Raw genomic sequence first — 25,069 nt, 5'->3', positions numbered from 1 at the left:
ATGTGGTTTCGGATAAGATGTTGTAGTCTTCTAAAGACTTCTCTGGTCCTGGAGGAAATCCTTCCCAAATGGCTCATTCACTCACAGATCCTAAGACCTGTGAACTTAAGATGTTATTTGTTCCCCACATCCAACCAGACACAGGTTGGCAGCTGCTTGATTAGTACTCAAGGCTTGAGAATAATTCTTGGCTCCTGGCTGTGTTCTCAGAGCTCTTAGTTCTGCCCTCTGAGTTACTGTTTTTTTCATGAAAGGCAATATGTGTTTGCATTTGAGTGGCTTTCTCAGCCTGCTTTCTGCTTGTACAAGTTTGAGGGTCCAAAGGGCTCTTTTGTAGTCTCCTTTCAGTCTAAGTTAACAGTCTTCCTGCTAATATAATTTTTAAAAACTTTGTGAGTCCCATTGAGGTTCTTGCTAATCTCATTGAGGTTCATGCTAATAAAAAAAAAGCCATACCCCCAAATCTCTTCAAAATATACCCCTCTCTAACTTAGAATTCTGCTGAGACAATTGGAGAAAACACTGTTAAGCTTCTATTAAGGCCTATTGTTTAAATAGCTTTTGAGGCACCATCTTGGTTCTTTCCACAGTCATAAAGGGTTTTATAGTCATACCCTCAACTTTGTCTTTAGACTGTTTTTTTCCTGGAAGTACCGTAAATTTTATCTTTGCTTTGAAATTGTTTCCTAATCTTAGCATCTTTTGCCATCTGGGGAGTCTGGGAACTTTCCAAACCATCAATTATTGATTCATTTTTGTTTAGTAGTCCTTCCTTTAGCTCCTCTCTCTCCTTCTTTTTAGCATAAGCAACAAGAAGAAGCCAAGAGTCAACACTGTGTCTGGAAATCTCAGCTAGATTCACCCAGTTCATTAGGCATATTTTCTACTTTCTGTGGTCTTGCAGGCAACAGTGTTGCTAAACTTTCTGCCACTGGAGAACAATAATCCTCTTCCCTCTAATTTCCAGTAACATTTTTCCTTACTCTCCTTTAAGTCCATGCCTGCAGCCTCCTCAAAGGCCACCATACTTCTAAACAGTTTCTTCAGGGTTCCTCAGGCTTTCACTGACACTCTTTTCAAAGTCCTTTCAACTTCTGTTTACTCTTCTCTTCCAAATTCACCCCCACGTTTCAGGTGTTTGTTACAGCTGCACTCCACTTCCAGGTATCAAAGTCTGTAATGTAAAAAAATAGGTAATTTCACATAGAATTCACAATTCACATACCTTAAAATTCAACCTTTAAAGTGTACTGTACAATTTAGTGGTTTTAGTATAATCACAAGATTGTGTACCCATTCAATTCCAGAACATCTTCACCCAAAAAAGAAATCCTATACCCATTAACATTTGCTCTGCATTCCTGTCTACTCCCGGGCCCTGGCAACCACCAATCTACTCTCTGTCTCTTTGGATTTGCCTATTATGGATGTTTCATGTAAGTAGAATCATATAATATGTGGCCTTCTGTGTCTGGCTTCTTTTATTTAGCGTAATGAGCATTAATTATCTATTGCTGCATAACAAACTACCCCATCTCACAAATTCTCTGTTTCATAAGTTCTGGGAGCAGTTTAGCTGAATAGTTCTAGCTCAGGGTCTCTCCTGTGGCTGCAGGCAAGATGTCAGCAGGAGTTTCAGTCACCTGAAGGCTTGACTGAGGCTAGAGGATCTCATTCCAAGATAGTTCACCCATGTGGCTATAGGCAAGAGGCTTCTGTTACTTGCTGGCTTTTGGGAACAGGTCTCAATGTCTCACTTCATGGACTTCTCCATAGGTCTGCTTGACTGTCCTATGGCTTCCCTCAGATTGAGTGATTAAAGAGAGAAACAAGGCAAAAGCCACAGTGTCTTTCATAATCTTCCCTTGGAGGTCATACACTATCACCTATGCCAAATTCTACTGGTCACACAGACCCACCCTGATTCAGTGTGGGAGAAGGCTACACAAAGGCTAAATACCAGAAGATAGGGTTCATTGGGAACTATCTTGGAGACTGGCTCCATGGATGGCTTATTGTAGTGTTGAGGTACTGGGAAATACTGCATAACAGCCATAGATGACGAATATTGGAGACTGAATTCAGGAAAATTCAAAAAGAAATCAAAGTTTTTATACAGTCTAATAAAAGAGGGCTTTTCTATAGTTCTGAGCTCTCAGCCTGTTTCTTCACTCCACTTTGATCTGTGAAGGTAAGTAGATGGATATTTCTGAGGGGTCAAAGTACAGAGAAAGCAGCTCCCTACAACAGATGCATTTCATCTCCTTATTTCTTTCTGGCTTCTCCTGACCTTTAGGTCTTCTATTCATATTTGTCAAAATTTTCAATCCATGCTGTCTTTGATAAATATAAAATGCCTTCCTTTAATGTTATTCTAAATTTTAAACATTAAATATTGTGACTAAAAGTAAATCAAATTAATGGCAATTTAAAAAATACTTCTGATATTGGCAGATACATGTTTTTAGTTTGATCATGTGACATCAACGTGAGCTTTGAACCTTAGCACAGATCACAGAGCGAACTGCTTGGAGCTGCCAAGGAGGTGACATTTACATTGGGAGAGGAGGGAAGAGCATTGTCTGGGTGTCCGGGAGAAGTGCAGCGTGACTGAACTGTCTGTGCAGGAAGAGCCACGAAGTGTGAAGAGCCCTGTGAAGTTAGTGAATGTGCATTATGAGCAGGGTACTTGCTTTAGACTGGTTTTTCACCTTTTAGAATTCTTGTTGAAGCTCGGAGAAGAGCTGGGAATCTTCTCAGAAAATGAACCAATGTACAAACATCAGGGGTTCACAGACCTCAGATGGAATTCCTGTCTGCTATGATAACTTATTTTCTTAATATTGTTAGAAACAGCATTGATAAATTTCTACATCTTGCAAAGTGGTAATTCTGGTGTGGCTGATCCTTAATATTAGGGAAAAGAACACAAGAGAACTTGACACAAATTTCTTGTGTTTTAGTTTTTTTTTTTTTTCTGAAATTTACAACTTGTCAAGGTGATTATTGACAACAAATGATTTGCTTTACCTTCCTATCACAGAATACAAAAGTTTAAAATTCTACCCCAGATTTGAAAGCTGAGATTATGGAAATATGTCTTTGTAATTTTTAATAGAAAAAACATAGATGGGTTAGAGCTCATTGTTGCATTTTATAAAGAAAAAAGATTACTTTTATAGAATAATAACCTCACCTTGTAACCTTTTAGGATTTTACAGCTACATTTTCATAACTATAGGCTTAAAGAATTATATTGTTATTTGCTATTGATTCAGGTTCAAATAGTCTGAGTTCTGTTTCTTAGAGGATACCAGAATAGCTAATTGATCTTTTATTTTGTGAAAAAAAAAATACTAGAAAGCACAAAAGGTTCACATGGCAAATACCCATATAATCCCAATACCCAGAATTTAAAATGTTAACATTTAGTCAAATTTTCTTCATTTAAAAAATACTAGGGACTTCCCTGGTGGTGCAGTGGTTAAGACTCCGTGTCCTGGTCCAGGAACTAGATCCCGCATGCATGCCACAACCAAGAGTTTGCATGCCACAGCTAAGGAGCCCACGTGCTGCGACTAAGACCCGGTGCAACCAAATAAATAAATATTTTTAAAAATACTAATAGATAAAGCTGAAGACTCCTAGAACCACCACCCAAAGTCCCACTCCTTTTGCCCTGCAGGAATCTGCTGTCAGGAGTTGGGGTATATCCTTCCAGTCCCTTATTTAATACTTTCACAGCCAAGTATATATATTCATATCTGATATAGTATTAAATTGTATTATTTACATTTACACAAATAGCACCATAGTATAGATGTTTTCTACACTCTCCTTTTAAATTTAACATTGTTTTGTGATCTGGTCAAGTTGGTAAATATAAATTCAGTTTAACTGCTATGAAATATTACACTGTATGACTATATCACATTATACCATCCATTTTCTTATTGATGGATTTTTTTTTACTATTATATGCAGTGCTATAAGGAACATCCTTTGACCGTATGAAATTGCAGTTTTTCTACCTCAAAAATGCATGAATATAAACAATTTTATATGGTTGAACCTAATTCTGTTGTTTATATGACAACACTGACTTTCAATTTTTGACTATGCAATGGATTGGAAATGGTATCTGGTTGTTTTTACTTGCATTTACCTATTAGTGAAGTTAGACCTATTTTCATATGTTCATTGGCCATCTGGATTTCCTCTAATGTAAATTTCCCACTTATATTCTGTGCTCATCCAGAATAGGGAAATGAATACAGCATTTCTTTAAGAATTGATTGTGGACATGTTCATGGGTTAGAGAATGAATAACCTTGATAAATATTGGAGTTCTCCCAACATGTGGTAAAAATTTTAATAGCCACAAATTCCTCCCATTCCATTGTGCATGCTCCGTTGCAATGTGATTTTGCCTCTCTTCTCAACCAGAGATGGTGTCTATTTCTCCACTCCCTTGAACCAGAGGTGGCCTTGTGACTTGCTTTGACCCAGGGAAATGATGTTGCACAAGTTCCAGCGCTTAGGCTTCAAGAGGCCATCAAACTTGCATCTTCACCCTCCAAGAACACTGCCCCCAAGATGGCCACGTAAGGAAACCAGACTACCTTACTGGATAACCCAGCTGACGGCCAGTACCAGACATGTGACTGAAGCCATCTTGGACCTTCCAGTCCAGTTGAGCCTCCATGCATGAGTGAGCCCAGGTAAGACCAACCCACAGAATCATGAAAAAGAATGTCATCATTATTTTAAGCCACTAAATTTTGGGGTGACTTCATTTGCAGCAATTGTTAACTATGCTCCAGTGTGGTAATGAAGTGGATAAATAATTTGGAAGAAAAAAACAGAACTTGAAAGTGCTTGATTTTGAATACACAGGATCCTTTTTTATTTAAAAGAATACTATTAACAGAGTATTTACTATGTGTCAGGCATTGTGCTAAGCACTTTATATATGTTATCTTCAAAACAACCCGATTAAATAGAAATTATTGTACTTATTTTGCCCAAAGTCACACAAGCATTAACCATTAGAACTCATTTCAAATTCAGGCATATCTGACTCAAAAGCCTGTTCTAAAATTATCTTGTCTTCCCATAAAAGAAGCATCTCTAAAAATTTACAGACCCAATAAAAGGACAGTTAGTGGCATGCAATTTTATAGATGGAGTGCTTAGCAAAAATAAAAAAGTCACATAAAATGAATAAAAAAATATGTATTGGGATTTTAATTAGTAAGTCTGGCTGCAAATAAAAAATACACAACTTTTGTTATTAATATGCAAATTAAAGACAAAGATGGCACAGTAGAGTCATGCTTTTACACACCCCCTCTCTTATATACATAGCATGATATATAAAATGTGAAATGAAAAAATGAAAAAGACACTCATGGACTTCAGAATACAAACACAAAACATCGACCAGGGCTGAAGCTGGCGTCTCCTGAGCTCTGGGTCCAGAAGGCAGTGGCAGCTCCAGTATTCTTTTCCTGTAGAATAAGCGAAACTAAACCTGCTTCCCTAAGAAAAATGTAAAATGTAGGCTTTTAACTAAATCGGACAGGACTAGTCTCCCTAATTTTTTTCTAATGTGAGGATTTGCTAGGTAAGAAAATAACAGTCAACCTGGTATAGGTCTGCTATGAATATTGGGGTACATGTATCCTTTCGAATTATGGTTTTCTCCAGATATCAATATATGCCCAGGTGTGGGATTGTTGGATCAAATGGTAACTCTATTTTTAGTTTTTTAAGGAAACTCCATACTGTTTTCCATATCTAATTAGATAAATTAGACTTCATAAAAATTTAAAATGTTTGTGTTTCTAAGGACAAAAGGTGAAAAGACAACCTACAGAATGGGAGAAAATATTTGCAAACCATGTATATAAGGGATTTGTATCTAAAATACGTAAGAACTCTTACAACTCAAAAATAAAAAGGCAACCCAGTTAACAATGGGCAAAGGATCTGAATAGACATTTCTCCAAAGAAGATACACAAATAGCCAATAAGCACATTTAAATATGGTCAACATCATTAGTCATCAGGGAAATACACATCAAACCCTAATGAGATAACTCTTCACACACACTAAGATGGCTATAATCAAAAAAATAGACAATAGCAAGTATTGGCAAGGATGTAGGAAATTGGAATGCTTGTGCATTGCTAGTAGGAATGTAAAATAGTGCAGCTGCTTTGGAAAACAGGCAGTTCCTCAACAAGCTAAATACAGAGTTACTGTATGACCGAGCAATTCCACTCCTAAGTATATACCCAAGAGAATTTAAAACATGTCTACAGGGCTTCCCTGGTGGTGCAGTGGTTGAGAGTCCACCTGCCGATGCAGGGGACACAGGTTCGTGCCCTGGTCTGGGAAGATCCCACATGCCGCGGAGCGGCTGGGCCCGTGAGCCATGGCTGAGCCTGCGCGTCCGGAGCCTGTGCTCCACAACGGGAGAGGCCACAACAGTGAGAGGCCCGCGTACCGCACACACACACACAAAAAAAATGTCTACACAAAAATGTGTACACAGAAGTTCACAGCAGCATTATTTATAGTAGCCAAAAGGTGAAGACAACCCAAATGTCCATCAACTGATTAATAGATAAACGAAATTTATATTCTTTTTTTTTTTCTAAATAGGTTTTTTTTGTTTGTTTTTGGCTGCGTTGGGTCTTCGTTGCTGCGCGCGGGCTTTCTCTAGTGGCAGCTAGTGGAGGCTACTCTTTGTTGCGGTGCGCAGGCTTCTCCTTGCAGTGGCTTCTCTTGTTGCAGAACACAGGCTCTAGGTGCGCGGGCTCTAGAGCGCAGGCTCAGTAGTTGTGGCGCATGGGCTTAGTTGCTCTGCAGCACGTGGGATCTTCCCAGACCAGGGCTTGAACCCATGTCCCCTGCATTGGCAGGTGGATTCTTAACCACTGTGCTACCAGGGAAGTCCAAAATGTATATTCTTACAACAGAATATTATTCAGTCAAAAGGGGGATGAAGTACTGATACATGCATGAATGGCCATGATATACATTATGCTAGTGAAGGAAGCCAGACACAATAGGCCACATGTTGTATGATCCCATTTATATAAAATGTCCAGAGTAGGCAAGTCCAAGGAGATAGAAAGTCTGTTAGTGGTTGCCAGGAGTTGGGAGGAGGAAGAAATGGGGAGTGAATGCTAATGAGTATGGAGTTTCTTTTTGGAGAGATGAAAATTGTCGGGGATTAGATAGTGGTAGTGGTTGTACAACATTGTGAATATACTAAAAACCACTGAAATTTACACTGTAAAGTGTTGAATTTTATGGTATCTACATTATATCTCAAACCAAAAAAAACTGACCTTTATCAGGTGACTTACAGGGGCAACCAGATAAGAAACCGTTTGTCACCTGACCAGGTCAGAAGCCAAGAATTTCATTTTATTTTTAATTATCTTTATGTAACCTTTTTTTTTTTAATTTATGGAAGAGATATAAGGTTTTTTTAAAAAATACATTTACATTAAAAAATGAAGACAGGGCTTCCCTGGTTGGTGCAGTGGTTGAGAGTCTGCCTGCCGATGCAGGGGACACGGGTTCGTGCCCCGGTCCGGGAAGATCTCACATACCACGGAGTGGCTGGGCCCGTGAGCCATGGCCGCTGAGCCTGCTCAATGAAGACAATATAAATAATAGTATTAAAGAAAAAAATTCAGTAAATAATGTATGTGTCAAACCTTGAAGTTTGGAAAAGTCTGAGTGTTCTCTACTGAGCATTTTTCAAACCCAGTAGTATGTTTAGATTAATAATGAAGTAAAACTTAATATACCATTCAGTTCCCAGTGCCAAGTATCTCTTTAAATTAATCCTTAGATAGGTTCTTTAAAGTACAATACTTTCTTCCAGTACTATTTCCAAGAAAATTTTCAGGAATTTGCTCCTTATTCACCACAGATTTTTCCAAGGTTCCTAAACTGTGCAAGCTGAGGTGGCTTGGAGCATCATGGGAGAAACATTGATACTTGACATCTTTTGGATACCATGCAAACTTCTAGTTCCAGGTAATTGTTACATTAGATAGCACCACATTCCCTTTGATGATGTATCTTTGTGAAGCTGGGTTTTGGGCCATTGCTGTGATAAAAAGCTAGTACTATGCAAAAATCAATGTGAAAAAAAATGAGGATGGCTGTGTCCAACATGATCCCAATTTTGAGAAACTGCAGTGCCCAAAAGGCACACTCATTCCATTAGTAGGTAATTTAAGAATGAGGTAAAAATTATCACTTTGCTTTTAATTTATGTGTTCTTCTTTTTCAAATGGCTACTACAGTTGCTAGAACCTAACTACTTAATAAATTTAACTGTTAGGTATTTCTTTTGGCCAGGGGACTCCATGAAAAAATTACTGAGACTAAAGATGCCATAAACCAAGAAAGTTTGGGAAGCTCTGAGTTATTTATTTCTCCATATATTAAATACGCTCCAAACTTTCCAGAGTTCTTCAGTTCTCATGCAACATTCCTCTGATATACCAATCAGTATGTTAAAGGATCAATCTCTCGGATTGGGGGTGTATTTATGTAGGAACACCTCTTGATAGGAAATGACTGTCTTCAGTGCCTGCCTTAAAGGTAACAGGTAAAAGAGAAGCAGTTATCTTCCCAATCTAATGAGCAGTCATATAGGTGCTAGAGAGGGAAAGATACACTCTACCCCCTAACTCCCGAGGGCCACTTCATAAACCATAAAAGTGACAATGAGATAACAGAACCACTCAACACATTTTTCAGTCAGGAGTGCTCACCTGTCTGGACCAGAGAATTCAATACCATCTACTGCCCCCTGCCAGAACATCCCGGGTAAATCATGCTACTCCTGATTTCTCCTCTCAAATTTTCTGCCCCAAAAAGAGCTTTCTATAACTCAGACCCCAGCTGCAGTTACTGTACTAAAGTATACAGTATTTATGGGCATATAAATCCAAGGCATTACACTGTGATTGTTACTGCATTAAATATGTACTTCTATAAATGTTTCCATAGTTACAATACCAAAACTATATTTAGAATTAATAAATAATGAACTTCTTTCCATTTGTAATCATTTAGCCCCCTCACATAAATTTGGAAAAGGACTGAAAAGCAAATATTTAAAGTTTCTACTCCTGAAGCGAGACACAAACTAATCAGAATACCCTTTTAAAAATGTTTAAACCAAATTCATATACACAGCATATATAAATGTATGGTACATTAACACATACTTGAAAAAAAGTTTGCCCATAATCAAAACTTTATTGAAAAACTGACACCAAAATAGGAGAGCGCTGTTGTATACCTTACAAAATTAAACATAATTACATTATCTTGGTAGATTAACTGGAATTACTGAACTGATAAGGCTTTCTGTGATAGAACACAAATTCAGGAAGTTGTGTGGATCATTAGTGTTGCTTTCTTCTAAATGAACACCCTGCAAAGGAATCACAAGAGCATATTAAACACAAGTCTGTTCTATCTTTGGTACAGTTTTAATGACAAAAAATACTTTTTACATAAAAGCTTAAGTTTTAGAAATACTAGAGTAATATTCATATATAGGTTATTTTTTTATACCAGAAATTTGCTAAAAGATATCTTTTATATTTGAATTCACTCTGATGTGACTGTCACTCCCGATTCTCAAATGTTATAATGGAGTTCAAGAAAATAATTCTGATTAGAGTTCATTTCAGATCTTTTAGGATAATTCTGGTACAGATGCATCCTTTTAATCATCTGTCAGCACATGGACACAAAGTTCTAAAATCATGGCATGATATAAAGGTTTTGGCAATCTTGCAAGTACATTTTTAAGAGCAATACTGCATTTAAATATTGTGCTAATTTCAGTTAGATCTCACAAAGTCACACCAAATAGATCTTGGATTTATTGGCAATCCACTTACAACTCTTCCAATGAGAATAACATGGAATTCACAGCTCCTCAAAATACCACAAGCAAATTTCAAATATCACTATTGAACTGTAAATCTCTAAGTACTACTATGGAAAATTATATACATATGTATTTTTTCTTCACAAAAGTGAAAGAATTAAAATTAGACTATATTAATCATAAGTTGCTCAGAGAACTCAAACCTCTGACATTTTCATTATAGTTATCTGTTGCTTAGCTAGCAATGATTAAAACTATCTTAAATCATATGTACCAAGTACATTTGAAACAAAATATTTACAGGAGAAATTTTTAAATCCTATATTTTTAGATATCTTATGTATTTATTCTTTTGCTCCATTCTGATTTATGTCTAACATTCCAAGTTAAGCAAACTGACTAAATACAACAGAATCAGGTGCTCTAAACTAAGAAAAATAATAGATAAAGCAATTCTTTACAAGGTCAAGAGTACAAATTTATCTAATTGAACAGGGCACCCTTTACTAAAAGAGCAATAAAAGATAAAAATTATTTTGGTAATTATGAATTTAAGATTTCTTTTAAACTGATTTTTAGTAAAGAGAGAGATTTTAAAATCATAAAGTCTGATCACTGGGTTAGAAAATGCCAAGTGATTTACCTTCTGTGAGTCTGGCCTTTCCTCCTGTCGGCTGGCACAACACGGTTGAACAACCTACACAAAGCACCACTGTCTGAGCATGGCTAAAAACCGTGGTAATCTTGTAGCAGCCTGAAAAAGGGAAGTGTTAAAAGTGAAAAGCAGAAAAAAACACAGTACCTGTTCAACATATTTCTAGTAAAGACCCTGTAAAAGATTAGGAACTTCAGTGCTGTGCAGTAGCAAGCCATGTATGTAACAAACTTTTCTAGTAGCCACATTAAAAACAAGTTTTTTTAAAGGTGAAATTAATAATATATTCTATTGAACCTCAGTATTTCCAAAATATTATCATTTCACCATATAATCAAAGCCTTTTTGTTTTCAATGCTACATCTTCAAAATCTGGTGTATATTTCACACTTAAAGATACAGCATTAAAAAAAAAGATACAGCATGGTGACTATAGTTAATAATAGTACCATATTGAATATTTTAAAGTTGCTAAGAGTATATCTTAAAAGTTCTTATCACAAGAAAAAAAAATTTTGTAACTATATATGGTGACAGATATTAACTAGACTTATTGTGGTGATCATTTCCCAATATATACAAATATGGAATCATGAGGTCACATACCGGAAACTAATATATTGTTTTATGTCAATTATACCTCAAGAAAAAAAGAATGAGAAAGAATTTTTCCATTTTGACTAGCCACATTTCAAGTGCTCAGTAGCCACATATGGCTAATGACCACCATACCGGGCCCTGCAGCTTTACACTGAAGAATCAATATACTTTTCATTGCATGGTGAAAAAGAAAACTTATCATCTGAACAGCTTAAAGACTTAGTAAGTCCAATGTCATGTCCCCTGTGGAGTCCCATCTTCACACACACACACCCCCACCACCCAAATGTTTCTAAAGTGGTTTATTATGGAAATAACCCTCATGACATTCCAATTCTGTAATCCCACTTCGGGTCCTAATATCGAAACATACACAACACACTATGAGTAACTCTTACAGAGAAATTCTGTAAGTAATTCTTATAGAAATTTTCCTTAGGAAAGGAGTTAAAGTTTGAAATTTTACCTGGACATTTTACATCCATAAAATAAGAATTTGGACTTTGAACCAGCCGTTTCTTCTTATGTTTTTTCTTTTCCTCTTCCAAGGAAGGATGCAGTAAATCTCTAGCCAACTGAATAAAAAAGCATATTATTACTACTAGAATGACACCACAACTCTGGCCGATTTAACCATATGTGAAAATATACAGGTAAAAATAGGAATAACAGTCATATTCAGCAGAGACAACACTTTAGATATTACTTATTTTAAAGCCTGTTAACTTGCATCAACACTTTTTTATAATGCTTGTGTTCTCCAAGTTCCGGTTAAGGGGAACGATCAGGAAACATGTGGTAAGGTTAGCTCCGTTCTTCTTAACTAATAACAGTCGCCAGTGAAAATAAAACTGTGGTGCTAAGTAAGAACGTGATCCGGACCCTGGACCCGCTGAGAGTACAAGTCGCTGAGGTAGACCCGGCGAATGCCAACACCGAAGTGATTTCTGCCCCCAGGGTTCAACATCTGATAAGAACTCTTTTAAGTGGCTGACGCGAGACCGTCCTGGATAATTTGTAAGGCAACTGCGAAGACAGTTTCCAAAAAGGAAACAAGCAGGAAATCGCTTCCAAAAGAAGGCACCGGGGGCAAGACCCACGAAGCAAAAGGAGAGCAAGAAGACTTCAACGGTCACAGCCTCGCGGGTTCCCACCGAAACCCAGGAGGGCTGACTAAGGTACCCGGGGAGCTGTCCCCTCCCAGCCATCGACTCCAGACTGCACCCAGGGCGGCGCCGGGTGCAGTCCCAACGGCTCCACGCCCAGGCAGGGCCCGACTTGCCGCGCCGCCGGGCAAGTCCCAACAAGTCCACCACGCGCGAAAGAGCCGCGGGATCCGAGCCGCCGAGCCGCGTTCGGCCGGGAGCCCCGGGGGCCCGCGGAGCCATCGAGCTAGCCCGCCCCTGGGGCCCCTCGGCCTACAGAGAAGGCAGACACAAACGCGAAGCCCGAAAGTAAACAACTCACAGGCATGTTGATCCTTTCGCAAGCCCAGCCCGTGCAGATCTCTAAGGCGACACCCCAAGCAAGCAGCACGCGACCGGGAGCGCGGCGTCAACTTCCGGGATAGAGGAGGCTGGGAGGAGCGGAGCGGCGGGCCCGTTGACTCTAGGCGCTCCTCTCTGTGGTGAGGGCTGGCTCTGGCCGGGATCCGCGGGCGGCGGGCGAGGGGAGGTGCCGAGCCCCTCGCCCATTCGAGTTCCAAAGCCCGCGAACCTAACGGGCTCCTGGGCTAAGGCCGTCGTCCCCAGGGCTTCGCCCTGGGCAAGTGGTTCCTGGGGCCAGGCTCAGGCGGTGCACGCCCGGATGGGAAGCCCCCTCGGGCTTCGGGAGCGCCGGCACCGCTGCAGAGCGGACCCGGCTGGGCACGCTGGGTCACTTGTCGTAGGTCCCGCCGCCAAGCCTTCCGCTCTCGGCTGCCCTGCGGGCGGGCACACGAGTGATGCCTCTGATCTTTTATGTATTAAAAACAATATTATTAATTAAAACCATTAACACGTGCCGGCGAGATTATGAAAGAAGCTCGTTTACTTGCGCATCCTGCTTCCAAGGTACCGGTACCGGTTATTAAGTTCTTTGAGGGATGTAGCTGTGCCTTGGGTTTGCTTGGCCTTGAAAAAAGTTTTTAAGAAGCACCGATTCGCTGCCGTGCTTAGTTCATCATGTGGCTCCTTCCTGTCCTCCGTGGGTCACACTTTCCAGAGCAGACAGCTGGAGCCTGAAAAAAACAGCGAGTGTCGCCGATGGCCAGACTTGAAATATTTTTGATGAAGAGGACCATCCTATGAGTGCGTGTGGTCAAAAGCTAAGAAACCAAGGAGACGCTTCATCAGAAAATTGTCCTAGATAGACGTTCTCGATCAATTTTTATTTCTCTTCGAAAAGATAGTACATGTGTCATGTACATTTTGGAAAATACAGAAAAACAGAAGAAAATTTAAATCACCATCCAGAGATGAGCATTGTTAATATTCTGACTTTTATCATTCCAGACATTTTTTTATTCACTTGCATGTAGGTTTGTTTTGGGTTTTGGTATTACATAATTGGTATCATCTTGTACATATTCTTTTATAGACTTGATCCCCTCCCCCCACAACTTACTGTATAATGAAAATCACTCGATGTTACTACATGTTCTCCTACACAATGACTTTTAATGGGCACATAGCATTCATCCTGTGAATATATGTCCTTATTTCATCCATACACTATAATAGACATTAGGGGGACTTCCCTGGTGGTGCAGTGGTTAAGAATCTACCTGCCAATGCAGGGGACACAGGTTCGAGCCCTGGTCCAGGAAGATCCCACCTGCCACGGAGCAACTAAGCCCATGCGCCACAACTACTGAGCCTGAGCTCTAGAGCCTGTGAGCCACAACTACTGAGCCCGCATGCCACAACTACTGAAGCCCATGCACCTGGAGTCCATGCTCCGCAACAAGAGAAGCCACCGCAATGAGAAGCCTGTGCACCACAAGGAAGAGTAGCCCCCAATAGTGGCAACTAGAGAAAGCCCACGTGCAGCAACAAAGACCCAACACAGCCAAAAATAATAAATAAAATAAAAATTCTGTCTGGAAAAAGTAAAATAGACATTACAGCTGGGTTTTAAATACTTAATATTTAAAATATTAATATTATATACTTTCAGACAGATAAGTATATGGAATAATACAATTGTGTATGCAGAATCATGGCCCCCAAAGACTTCTTAATCCCCAGGACCTGTAGTTATATGGCAGGTGGGAATAAGATTGCTAATTAGCTGGCTTTAAACTAGGAAAATTATCCTGGATTATCCTTAAAAGTGGAAGAGAAAGAAAGAGAGAGACATGTGGTGATGAAAGAAGAGCCTGAGAGATGCCATGTTGTTGGCTTTGAAGATGGAAGAAGGGGGTGGTGAGCCAAGGATTGCAGGCAGCCTCTAGAAGCTGGAAAAGACAAGGAAATGGACTTTCCCCTAGAACCTCCAGAAGGAACACAGCCCTGCCAGCACCTCAATTTTTCTCCCAGTGAGACCCAGGTCATACTTTGAACTACAGAACTGTAAGATAACAAATTTGTGTTGTTTTATCTATTTTTATCATTTATTTATTTTTCTGGATACAGTTGACATGTCACATTGTATTTAAGGTATACATGTGTTACTCTGATATATTTATGTAATATGGTTGCCATTGTAACAATAATTATCACATTACATTCTTACAATATTCTATGTTCAATAAACTTTACATTAACTCTTTATACACTAATGATGAAAAATCTGAAAGAAAAATTAAGGAAACACTCCCATTTACCACTGCAACAAAAAGAATAAAATACCTAGGAATAAACGTACCTAAGAAGACAAAAGACTTGTATGCAGAAAACTATAAGACACTGATGAAAGAAATTAAAGATGATACAAACAGATGGAGAGATATACCATGTTCTTGGATTGGAAGAATCAACATTGTGAAAATGACTCTACTACCCAAAGCAATCTACAGATTCAATGCAATCCGTATCAAACTACCACTGGCATTTTTCACAGAACTAGAACAAAAAATTTCACAATTTTTATGGAAATACAAAAGACCCCAAATAGCCAAAGAAATCTTGAGGAAGAAAAACGGAGCTGGAGGAATCAGGCTCCCAGACTTCAGACTCTACTACAAATCTACAGTAATCAAGACAGTATGCTAAGTATGGTATTGGCACAAAAACAAAAATATAGATCAATGGAACAGGATAGAAAGCCCAGAGGTAAACCCATGCCCACATGGTCACCTTATTTTTGATAAAGGAGGCAAGAATATACAATGGAGAAAAGCCAGCCTCTTCCATAAGTGGTGCTGGGAAAACTGGACAGCTACCTGTAAAAGAATGAAATTAGAACACTCTCTAATACCATACAAAAAAATAAAATGGATTAAAGACCTAAATGTAAGGCCAGGCACTATAAAACTCTTAGAGGAAAACATAGGCAGAACACTCTATGACATCAATCACAGCAAAATCCTTTTTGACCCACCTCCTAGAGAAATGGAAGTAAAAACAAAAATAAACAAATAGGACCTAATGAAACAAAAGCTTTTGCACAGCAAAGGAAACCATAAAAAAAGAGGAAAAGACAACCCTCAGGAGAAAATATTTGCAAATGAAGCAACTGACAAAGGATTAATCTCCAAAATATACAAGCAGCTCATGCAGCTCAATATCAAAAAAAAACCCAATCCAAAAATGTGCAGAAGACCTAAATAGACATTTCTCCAAAGAAGATATACAGATTGCCAACAAACACATGAAAAGATGCTCAACATCACTAATCAGTAGAGAAATGCAAATCAAAACTACAATGAGGTATCACCTCACATCAGTCAGAATGGCCATCATCAAAAAATCTAGAAACAATAAATGCTGGAGAGGGTGTGGAGAAAAGGGAACCCTCTTGCACTGTTGGTGGGAATGTAAACTGATACAGCTGCTATGGAGAACAGTATGGAAGTTCCTTAAAAAACTAAGAATAGAACTACCGTATGACCCAGCAATCCCACTACTGGGCATATACCCTGAGAAAACCATAATTCAAAATGTGTCACATACCACAATGTTCATTGCAGCACTCTTTACAATAGCCAGGACCTGGAAGCAACCTAAGTGTCCATCGACAGATGAATGGATAAAGAAGATGTGGCACATACATACAATGGAATATTACTCAGTCATAAAAAGAAATGAAATTGAATTATTTGTAGTGAGGAGGATGGACCTAGAATCTGTCATACAAAGTGAAGTAAGTCAGAAAGAGAAAAACAAATACTACATGCTAACTCATATATATTGAATCTAAAGAAAAAATGGTTCTGATGAACCTAGGGGCAGGACAGGAATAAAGACACAGGCATAGAGAATGGACTTGAGGACACGGGGAGGAGGAAGGGTAAGCTGGGATGAAGTGAGAGAGTGGCATGGACTTATATACACTACCAAATGTAAAATAGATAGCTAGTGGGAAGCAGCTGCATCATTTGGGGAGATCAGCTTGGTGCTTTGTGACCACCTAGAGGGGTGGGATAAGGAGGGTGGCAGGGAGGCACAAGAGGGAGGGGATATGGGGATATATGTATGCATATAGCTGATTCACTTTGTTATACAGCAGAAACTACACAACATTGTAAAGCAATTACACTCCAATAAAGATGTTAAAAAAATCTTTATGGCTATTTTAGTACTCGTTACAAGTTTGTACCCTTAAACACCATCAATCTTACCCCCTACTTCCCATTTCTTGGTAACCACCATTTTACTCTGTTTCTTGGGGTATTTTTTACAAGTTTGATTTTTTTAGATTGTACATATAATATACAGTACTTGTCTTTCTCTGTCTGGCTTATCTCACTTAGCATAAGGTGCTCAAGGTCCATCCATGATGTTGCACATAAATTTGTGTTGTTTTAGACCACTAACTTTATGTAGTAATTTGTTACAGCAGCAATAGAAAATTAATACAATAATGAATACCCCTCTACCCACCGCCCAAATCTGTCAAATATAACACTCAATACTCCATTCCCACAATTTTTCACTATTAAAATAACGCTATAGTAAACATTCTTGTAGATAAGTCTTGGTGTCCATCCTTGATCATCCTTAGGATATTCCTAAAAAGGAATTGCTGAGTCAAAAGTTATGCACATTTTAAGATTTATAATATAAACTGCCAAATTACCCTCCGGAAAAGTCAAACCAACTTACAATCCAGATGTAAATGTCTGAGAATGCCCCTTTCTTCACAACCTTGACAATACTGGATATTATGTTTTTCCCTATCTCAGTCAATCCAAAAGAAGTAAATGGTATTTTGTTATAATATCATGTATTATGGAATAGTAAGTGAAACTTTGTTGTAAGTCTTCCATGAAAATTAAGAGTAGTTGTTTGCAAGTGTCTGGACTTGTCACTGTCTTCCCCTAATTTGAGGGAGAACGTTGTGTTGTCAGCTCTCTTGTGAGCCAGATGCAGACATTTTAGAGACCCATACATATTCTCTTTCTCAAAAAAGTTATCTTACACTATCACTACAAATTACAAAAAAAAAAAAGCCTGTAATAACAAACAGGTGTGAAAGACTACGCTCATGGTAAACACTGAAAATGTTTAACTTTTGGAAAAGCTGACTATGCTGTCTTCTCATTTCCCCATAGAGTAGTAAAAACACTTCACCATCTACTAGAGTTTGGGAACTACTCTCTGGAAAGTCTCCAAACACATGCAGGGATAAGACTGAGTATTAAAGGAAATTCACTTTCCTGTAAGCTCTTTAATCTCTTCTTCCTACCTAAGATTTCAGTTCTTTGCACATAACTATATCCTTTTCCCTACCTTTTTTTTTTTTTTTTTTGCGGTACGCGGGCCTCTCACTGTTGTGGCCTCTCCTGCTGCGGAGCACAGGCTCTGGACGTGCAGGCCCAGCGGCCATGGCTCACGGGCCCAGCTGCTCCTTGGCATGTGGGATCTTCCCGGACCGGGGCACGAACCCGTGTCCCCTGCATCAGCAGGCGGACTCTCAACCACTGCGCCACCAGGGAAGCCCCCATTTTTTATTGTAGTAAAATACACATAAAATTAACCATCGCAAAACATTTTTTATCATATTTCACTGTTGTCTTCATTAATATTTTTCAAATGCTTATTGGCCATTAGCACTTCTAAAGTGAGATGATCATCTATTTCTTTATGTATCCTTCTAGATTAACGATATTAACCACTGATCATAGATACTGCAAATATTTTCTCAACTTTTTTCCTATTAAATTTTGGCAATTTTTTAATCATAGAGGAATTTATATATATTTCAAATCTATAATTTTTTTCCTTTTTGCTATTGTGTTTAGACAGGCCTTGGCCCCCTTAGGATCAGCTAAATATTTGCCTATGCTTTCTTTTAATTCTTTTGTTGTAGTATTTATTCTTTAACTTTTTAATTAACCTGGAATTTTTTTTCTTGCCGTGCAGCTCAGCTTGCAGGATTTCAGTTCCCCAACCAGGGATTGAACCTGGGCCATGGAAGTGAAAGCCCAGAATCCTAACCACTAGCCCACCACAGAACTCCCTAACCTGGAATTTATTTTGGCACTTGATGTGTAGTAGGTCTCAGAACAATTTCTAATCATCAGGCCTAGTTATTGCTTCAGTTACTTAACCAATGCCCAGTACAGTCACATTGTCAAAAGCCTTCAACTTCTGAGACACTGTAATAGTGTGAGAAATAAAACTCAAGGTCAAGAAGACCTGGACTCTATTTATAACTCTGCCTCCTCGTCCAAAGCTCAGTTTCTTGTAACATGTCCCCAGGCCCTTGCACTGATGGCAGGTAAAGGGACATGCAGGCAGGTGCAGGGACACAGAGTCCCTTTGCCTTGGCAGCCTACTCTCAGGGCCTGCACAAGGAGCTCCTGCCTGGCTTCCCAAAGGACTGAGAAGTGCCAGTTGAAATTCTGTGTGCTGGGGACTTCCCTGGTGGCTCAGTGGTTAAGAATCCGCCTGCCAACGCAGGGGACGTGGGTTCGAGCCCTGGTCTGGGAAGATCCCACATGCCGCGGAGCAACTAAGCCCGTGCGCCACAGCTACTGAGCCTGCGCTCTAGAGCCCTCGAGCCACCACTCCTGAGCCCGTATGCCACAACTACTGAAGCCCGCGCATCTAGAGCCCGTGCTCCACAACAAGAGAAGCCACTGCAATGAGAAGCCGGCGCACCTTAACGAAGAATAACTCCCGCTCTCTGCAACTAGAGACTTTCCAGCTGTTTCATCTGGCCAGGTCTGAGAAGGTGCTGCTGAACCCTCCTTTTCAGCACTTCACCTTAAAAGTGTGCGGCCATTTCCACCCCCTTCCTCCTTTGCCAAACTTCAGACGCTGGGAAAACTCACAGGTGTTCAGGGTAAGCCAGGAACCCAGTGATGCTAAATTTCAAGCCGGCCAAAACCAGTTCTAAATAGGTCAGTTAGCCACTTTCCCCTAGGTTGGAGTTCCTCAGGCTTGTGCCCTTCTTTTCTGAGAAAGATGGTCAGAGGTTTAGTTTAGTCTTGATGTTTAAGAAATTCAGGGTGTGAGGTGGGGCCCTAAAGTTAACTTTTCTTACCCCTGCCTTTCTAAGTATTTTTCTGAGAAGCTCAAAGAAATCCACATTGTCAGCAAAACTTTAACAAGGCAGCATTCTTTTTCTCTTCCTTCTATTGTCCACCTGTTGGCAGGTTGCAAAGCACGTGTGGCTTATTCTCAACACATTCCTGAAAGCAGCAGCAACTTCTGAAACCCACCTCTTCTCTGCACATCAGTTCTCCAACAGGTTCACAAATATTATCCCCAAAGCTCTGCTGTTCGGGTTGCGATTCATCTGCCACTCATGAGGATCCTTGACACTTCAGGTAAGCTCCAATCTTAAGGGGTAAGAGTCTCAGATGCAAACGCTGGTGTCATTTTCTTTATTTTCCATACCAACTTAATTTCTGACTGAGGCTGAGCCCCCATTGGGCTGGTACTATAGACCAAATGTTTGCATCCCCCACAAAATTCATATGTTGAATCCTAACCCCCAATGTGATGGTATTGGAGGGTGGGGCCTTTGGGAGGCTCCATTAGGATGTCGTGTTGGAATTGTTGTCAAACCCAAGTTCGTGTGCCCGACACGCAGTGGGGCCAAACAAACTGAAATGTTGGAGTTGGGATGGGAGCAAAGAAAGGTTTATTGCTGGGCTGAGCAAGGAGAACAGGCCACTTGTGCTCAAAAGACCTGAACTCCCCAGTGGGTTTCAAGAAAGCATTTTTTTTTTTTGCAGCACGCGGGCCTCTCACTGTTGTGGCCTCTCCCGTTGCGGAGCGCAGGCTCCGAATGCGCAGGCTCAGCCGCTCCGCGGCGTGTGGGATCATTCCCAGACCCGGGCACGAACCCGTGTCCCCTGCATCGGCAGGCGGAATCTCAACCACTGCGCCACCCCGGAAGCCCCTCAAGGGAGCATTTTTAAAGGCAAGGTGAGGGAGGGGAGTCACAGGGTGTGTGAATCGAAGAGTTGTGGTTGATGGTGAGGTAACAGGGTGGGTTCACAGGGATCAACATTACCAATCCTTAGGCTCCAGTAGGTCTGGGGGCTAAGTGCTTATGGTCATCAAGTAGTTAACTTCTTCCATTTAGTGGCGATTTTAGCATCTGTAAAACAACTCAGGAAATGTGCATCAGATATTGTTATTCAGGTACTTCAGGGAGGAACTAAAAATTCTGTGACTGCCATATGGCTGTTTGACTGTTTAAATTTGCTATTTTTGTCATTACATGTTCACATCCTTTCAATCATTAATTCTTGAGGCAGGCTTTTGTGACTCAGCGGAGGCCTGGGAGACTACAGCTTTTCTACAAACAAGAGGCGGGGGGAGGACATTGAGCGGGTGGGGGGGTCTGTTCCGGGAAGGCCCCATAGGGTCCTACTCCATTATAGAATTCGTGCCATTAAAAAAGAGGCCCCAGAGAGCTCCCTCACTCCTTCTGTCGTGAAAGGACACAGAAGTATGCCATCCATAAACCAAGAAGCAGGCTCTCACTAGACACCAAGTCTGTTGATGCCTGGATCCTGGACTTCCCAGCCTCCAGAACTGTAAGAAATAAATGTCTAGTGTTTAAACTACCCAGTCCATAGTATTTTGTTATAGCAGCCCAAACAGACTAAGATAACTGGCCTGGCGAACACTTCACCTCATTCTTGAGGATTGTGCTAAGTTTCCTGTATGTGTCCCCCACCAGGTCTGTGCCCACCCTTCACCCTGCTCTGTGCCCAGGAGGCTGACTTTGATGGGCCATATCAGCTGGCTTCTCTTGCCCTCTGGTTTCTAGACCCCTTTTGAATGGGTCATCTGTGATCTGCCAGTACCCCCTGACAGGATATGCTCCCCTTTTAGTCTAGAAGGCTTTGCAGATGGGGTCCATCTGCTTCTTGGTTGTCAGTCTAACCAGGTCACTGCACAGATGTCTACTGTCCCTGTCTGTGGAACCCTTCAGGTTTGACGGGTCATGGCTCCTCCTATTTGTTGCTTTAGATGGATACGAGAATCTTAAGGTAGACGGCCTAGGTCTTGGCTATGCAGTTCTTTGCCAGTTTGTGGACCAGCAGCATTGGGATCACCTAGGAACTTTTTGGAAATGCAGACTCTCAGGCCCCATCCAGACCTACTGAGTCAGAAACTACATTTTAAAAAGATCCCCTGTGATCTGTGTGTATATCCCAGTGTGAGAAGCCCTGGCCACCACACAGCCACTCTCTCTGGAGTCTTCCTACCTCCCCCATGGGGCTGTGGGGAAGCCCGACCCAGATTCCTAGTACTCCAGAGTAGCAAATCAAGGCTATTTCTCTAGATTGGAGCAGGGAAGTTCCCCACCTCTCCTGTTTCTCCGAGATACTTTGTTCATTCTAGCAAATTTCATTCTCTCTTATCATGTCAAGGAACCCTTTAAGTCAATGATACTCAAACTTGATTGCTCATTAGAATCACCAAAGGAGCACCCTAGGTCAATTAGAGTATTTGGGGGTGGGACCCAGGTGGCAGTGTTTTAAAAACTCCCCAGGTGATTCCAAGAGGAGCCAAGGTTGAGAGTTCTCTGGAGGGCTTAAAAATTTCAAAAGCAAAGTCCAGGAGGAACTCCAGGCTACTTTTGCTTAAAGGTAGAAAGCGGGAAAAATACAGAGAGAGAAACATCATTAATAGCTCAGTAGCCACGTGAGCTGTCCCAGCACCATCTTGCTGGTCTTGATCATCAGGTCTCTGGTCTTCTCCTCATCTCTCTGGCTACTTCCTGCAAACCCTCTCATGATCTGCTCAAGTCTCCAGGGAAGAAAGTGAGCTAGCTCCTTGGAAGCCAGGTGCTCTCTCAAACTTCATTGTCTTCCCACAGCTCATAGTGAAGATGCTGAGGTCAGTGTAAATTTATGCAAATATAATCGCTCCCTTTTCTGAACTCCTGCAATGCTTATTGCCTGTGTTAATTGCTTCTCAATGACCACCGCTGTCTTGTCTGCTTTTCCTTTTTAGTCTCTCGTACTGCAAATTCACTTTCCTTATGTATATGTGTCTCTGTCTTCTCTTCCCTAAAAGCCCATAGGCTTCTCAAAATCAGGATTTGGTCTTATCTCCCCCATGCCTACTACAGTGCTTAGTAAGCACAGAACTCTGTCCATTGAGTGACATACTCAGCAGAACTGACTTGTGGTCACTCTCTGAGGACTGTTTCCCTCCGGGTTTATCTAGAACCCTTTTTTCTGGTCATAACTTTACTAGGTTCTTTTTTTTTTTATTATTGAAGTATAGTTGATTTACAATGTTGTGTTAATTTCTTCTGTACAGCAAAGCGATTCAGTTATACATATATATCCGCTCTTTTTCCTATTTTTTCTATTATGGCTTATCACAGAATGTTGAATATAGTTCCCTGTGTTATACAGTAGGAACTAGGTTCTTCTTAATGCATGCCTTTGGTCTTTCCTCTCCCTTGACTTGGTGTGATGAAAACATCAAAAGACAACCTAATTCCAGCTAAGCCTCCATTAACTTGTTTCTAAAATTGGGAAAATAATTCTATGTCATTGTAGGGTTAATGAGATATTACAGGGAGCTCTGCCCTTGGAATGTATGTAGAAGCAAAATAAATGAAAATCATTCTGATTTTCCATTAGATAAAAGCTGCTTAAAAGGCTAATAGGTCAAAGGGCTCAAAGTATTAAGAAGAATGGTGCTCTATTTATTCACATTAAAAAACGGATTCAACTATGTATGGAATGTCTGCTGTATACAAAGCAGTAGGCAATGTAAATCCTGTTTCCTAGGATCACAGAAACTTTTTAACTCTAATAGCCACTTAACCACTTGAAGTTGTTTCCCCATCTGTAAAATGAAAATATTTATACCCATTACATAAGGTTAGATGAAGATAAAATGAGAGAATGCTTGTAAGGTGCATAGTATACTGCGAGTGCTCAATAAATGCCGACTATAATTCCTGGAGCTTGTTGATGGTAAAGAAACCAGTTGGCCCTGGGGATCTTGGGCTGATGGTGATTTCCCTCATAACAACGCGTGCAGTGCAAAGTTTTTACAATAGTTCTGCCTTAAGGAAGATTACGAATATGTTCCATCTGCAGAAAATACTTGCTGGAGTCTTACCTTTGAATCAAAAGCTGAGAGATTGTTCTTTCAAAATCCAATAGGTGGCACAAGGAGTACTGGCCAGCAGAGAGCTTTATCTTCCCACTTCCAGAGGGCCTTCATCTTGGACATGTCTTCCTAGTCTGTCACATGGTCACTCCATAAGTAGCTGTGCATAACAGACTCTTCAAATATACAGACCATGGTTATTATGGGGTTTCTTTAAAGAAAAAAGAGATGTGGTCTAGAAAGCAGTTGAGAATGAGTCCAGCTTTTCCCAAATACTTTCCCCTAAATATTCCACTCATCTGAAACTAGTTAATTACACTAAACTACTTAAATTCCAAATTGCCCTTATATGAAAGTTAAATACCGTTGTCTATAAATGTATTTCTTATAGAGACACATGGTCCAAAAATCTAGTAGAAGGTCTGTCATCATTATTAACAGTGCCAGCTCTGTCATCACTGGCTGGTGTGGATGCTAAAGCAGTGGGCACTGGTCGATGAGCTGGGGGAGTGGGGGAAGATGGTCTGCCGTATTTGCTAATTTCTGTAGATGTTTCCACCATGGCCAGTTTCAAGTGCTAAGATGCAGTCCCTCACACAGAGCAGGGAAGAGATGAGCACAATATCCTGATCAGGTAATGCCGAAGTCTTATTTTAGAAATATTTCCATTGTCATCAGAAGTGCTAATAAAATACCCATATTGATGATTTGGGGCTTCCTTTTCTCTTTCCTCTGATCAAAAAGCAGAGAGTGGGAATGAAAAATGGGAGGAAGAATGGACTACTAGACTCACCCAAAGTGAATGATTGGCCTTAAGTAAACAAGGGGTGACCTACTTGATCATTTTACCCACCTGAGCTCGACACATAACAGAGTCAAAGCTCTATAAGGTGTAGCTCTCTGACTTGCTATTAAGAGGTAATATATTAAATACAGAATTTCAGGTTAGGAAGGGACAATCCACTCCAATTTTAGACAGCTTTAGTTGCTCCTTTATATCATGTCAACATCTGCTTGCTTCTATGTACAACAGCCAGGACATGGAAGCAACCTAAGTGTCCATCGACAGATGAATGAATAAAGAAGATGTGGCACATATACACAATGGAATGTTACTCAGCCATAAAAAGAAATGAAGTTGAGTTGTTCGTAGTGAGGCGGATGTCATACATACATACACTCTGTAG

The 25,069-nt window shown here is 40.3% G+C and overlaps 2 protein-coding genes across 7 annotated transcripts in view; one reads left to right on the top strand and one right to left on the bottom strand.

Annotated features, from left to right (window-relative positions):
* LACTB (lactamase beta) overlaps window positions 1-25,069 on the top strand; it is a 49,815-nt gene that overhangs the window by 15,912 nt on the left and 8,834 nt on the right. For 3 of the 6 annotated variants that reach the window (XR_016391350.1, XR_016391349.1, XR_016391346.1), the window contains 4 exons: window positions 1,308-1,436; window positions 4,447-8,062; window positions 18,702-20,113; window positions 20,525-20,717. Coding sequence is in view for 1 of the 6 variants with exons in the window: in XM_089904390.1 (XP_089760516.1) it covers window positions 1,308-1,436; window positions 2,507-2,549 (172 nt within the window). In the remaining 5 variants the exon portion in view is untranslated. The other 3 variants (XR_016391345.1, XR_016391347.1, XM_089904390.1) reach the window with 3 other exon arrangements.
* Window positions 9,274-12,790, bottom strand: RPS27L (ribosomal protein S27 like). The gene is made up of 4 exons (XM_022579711.3): window positions 12,664-12,790; window positions 11,663-11,771; window positions 10,585-10,695; window positions 9,274-9,476 (listed from the first exon to the last, which is right to left on the bottom strand). The coding sequence occupies exons 1-4, from the start codon at window positions 12,667-12,669 to the stop codon at window positions 9,448-9,450; spliced, it is 255 nt and encodes an 84-aa protein (XP_022435419.1). The 5' UTR covers window positions 12,670-12,790; the 3' UTR covers window positions 9,274-9,447.

Source organism: Delphinapterus leucas, chromosome 2 (genome assembly GCF_059928025.1).
Source record: "Delphinapterus leucas isolate spDelLeu-1000000601 "Yukka" chromosome 2, BTC_Dleu_Yukka2, whole genome shotgun sequence".
Taxonomy (NCBI): Eukaryota; Metazoa; Chordata; class Mammalia; order Artiodactyla; family Monodontidae; genus Delphinapterus; species Delphinapterus leucas.
Note: the sequence above shows the minus strand (reverse complement) of the source record. Positions and strands in the feature narration are given on the sequence as shown.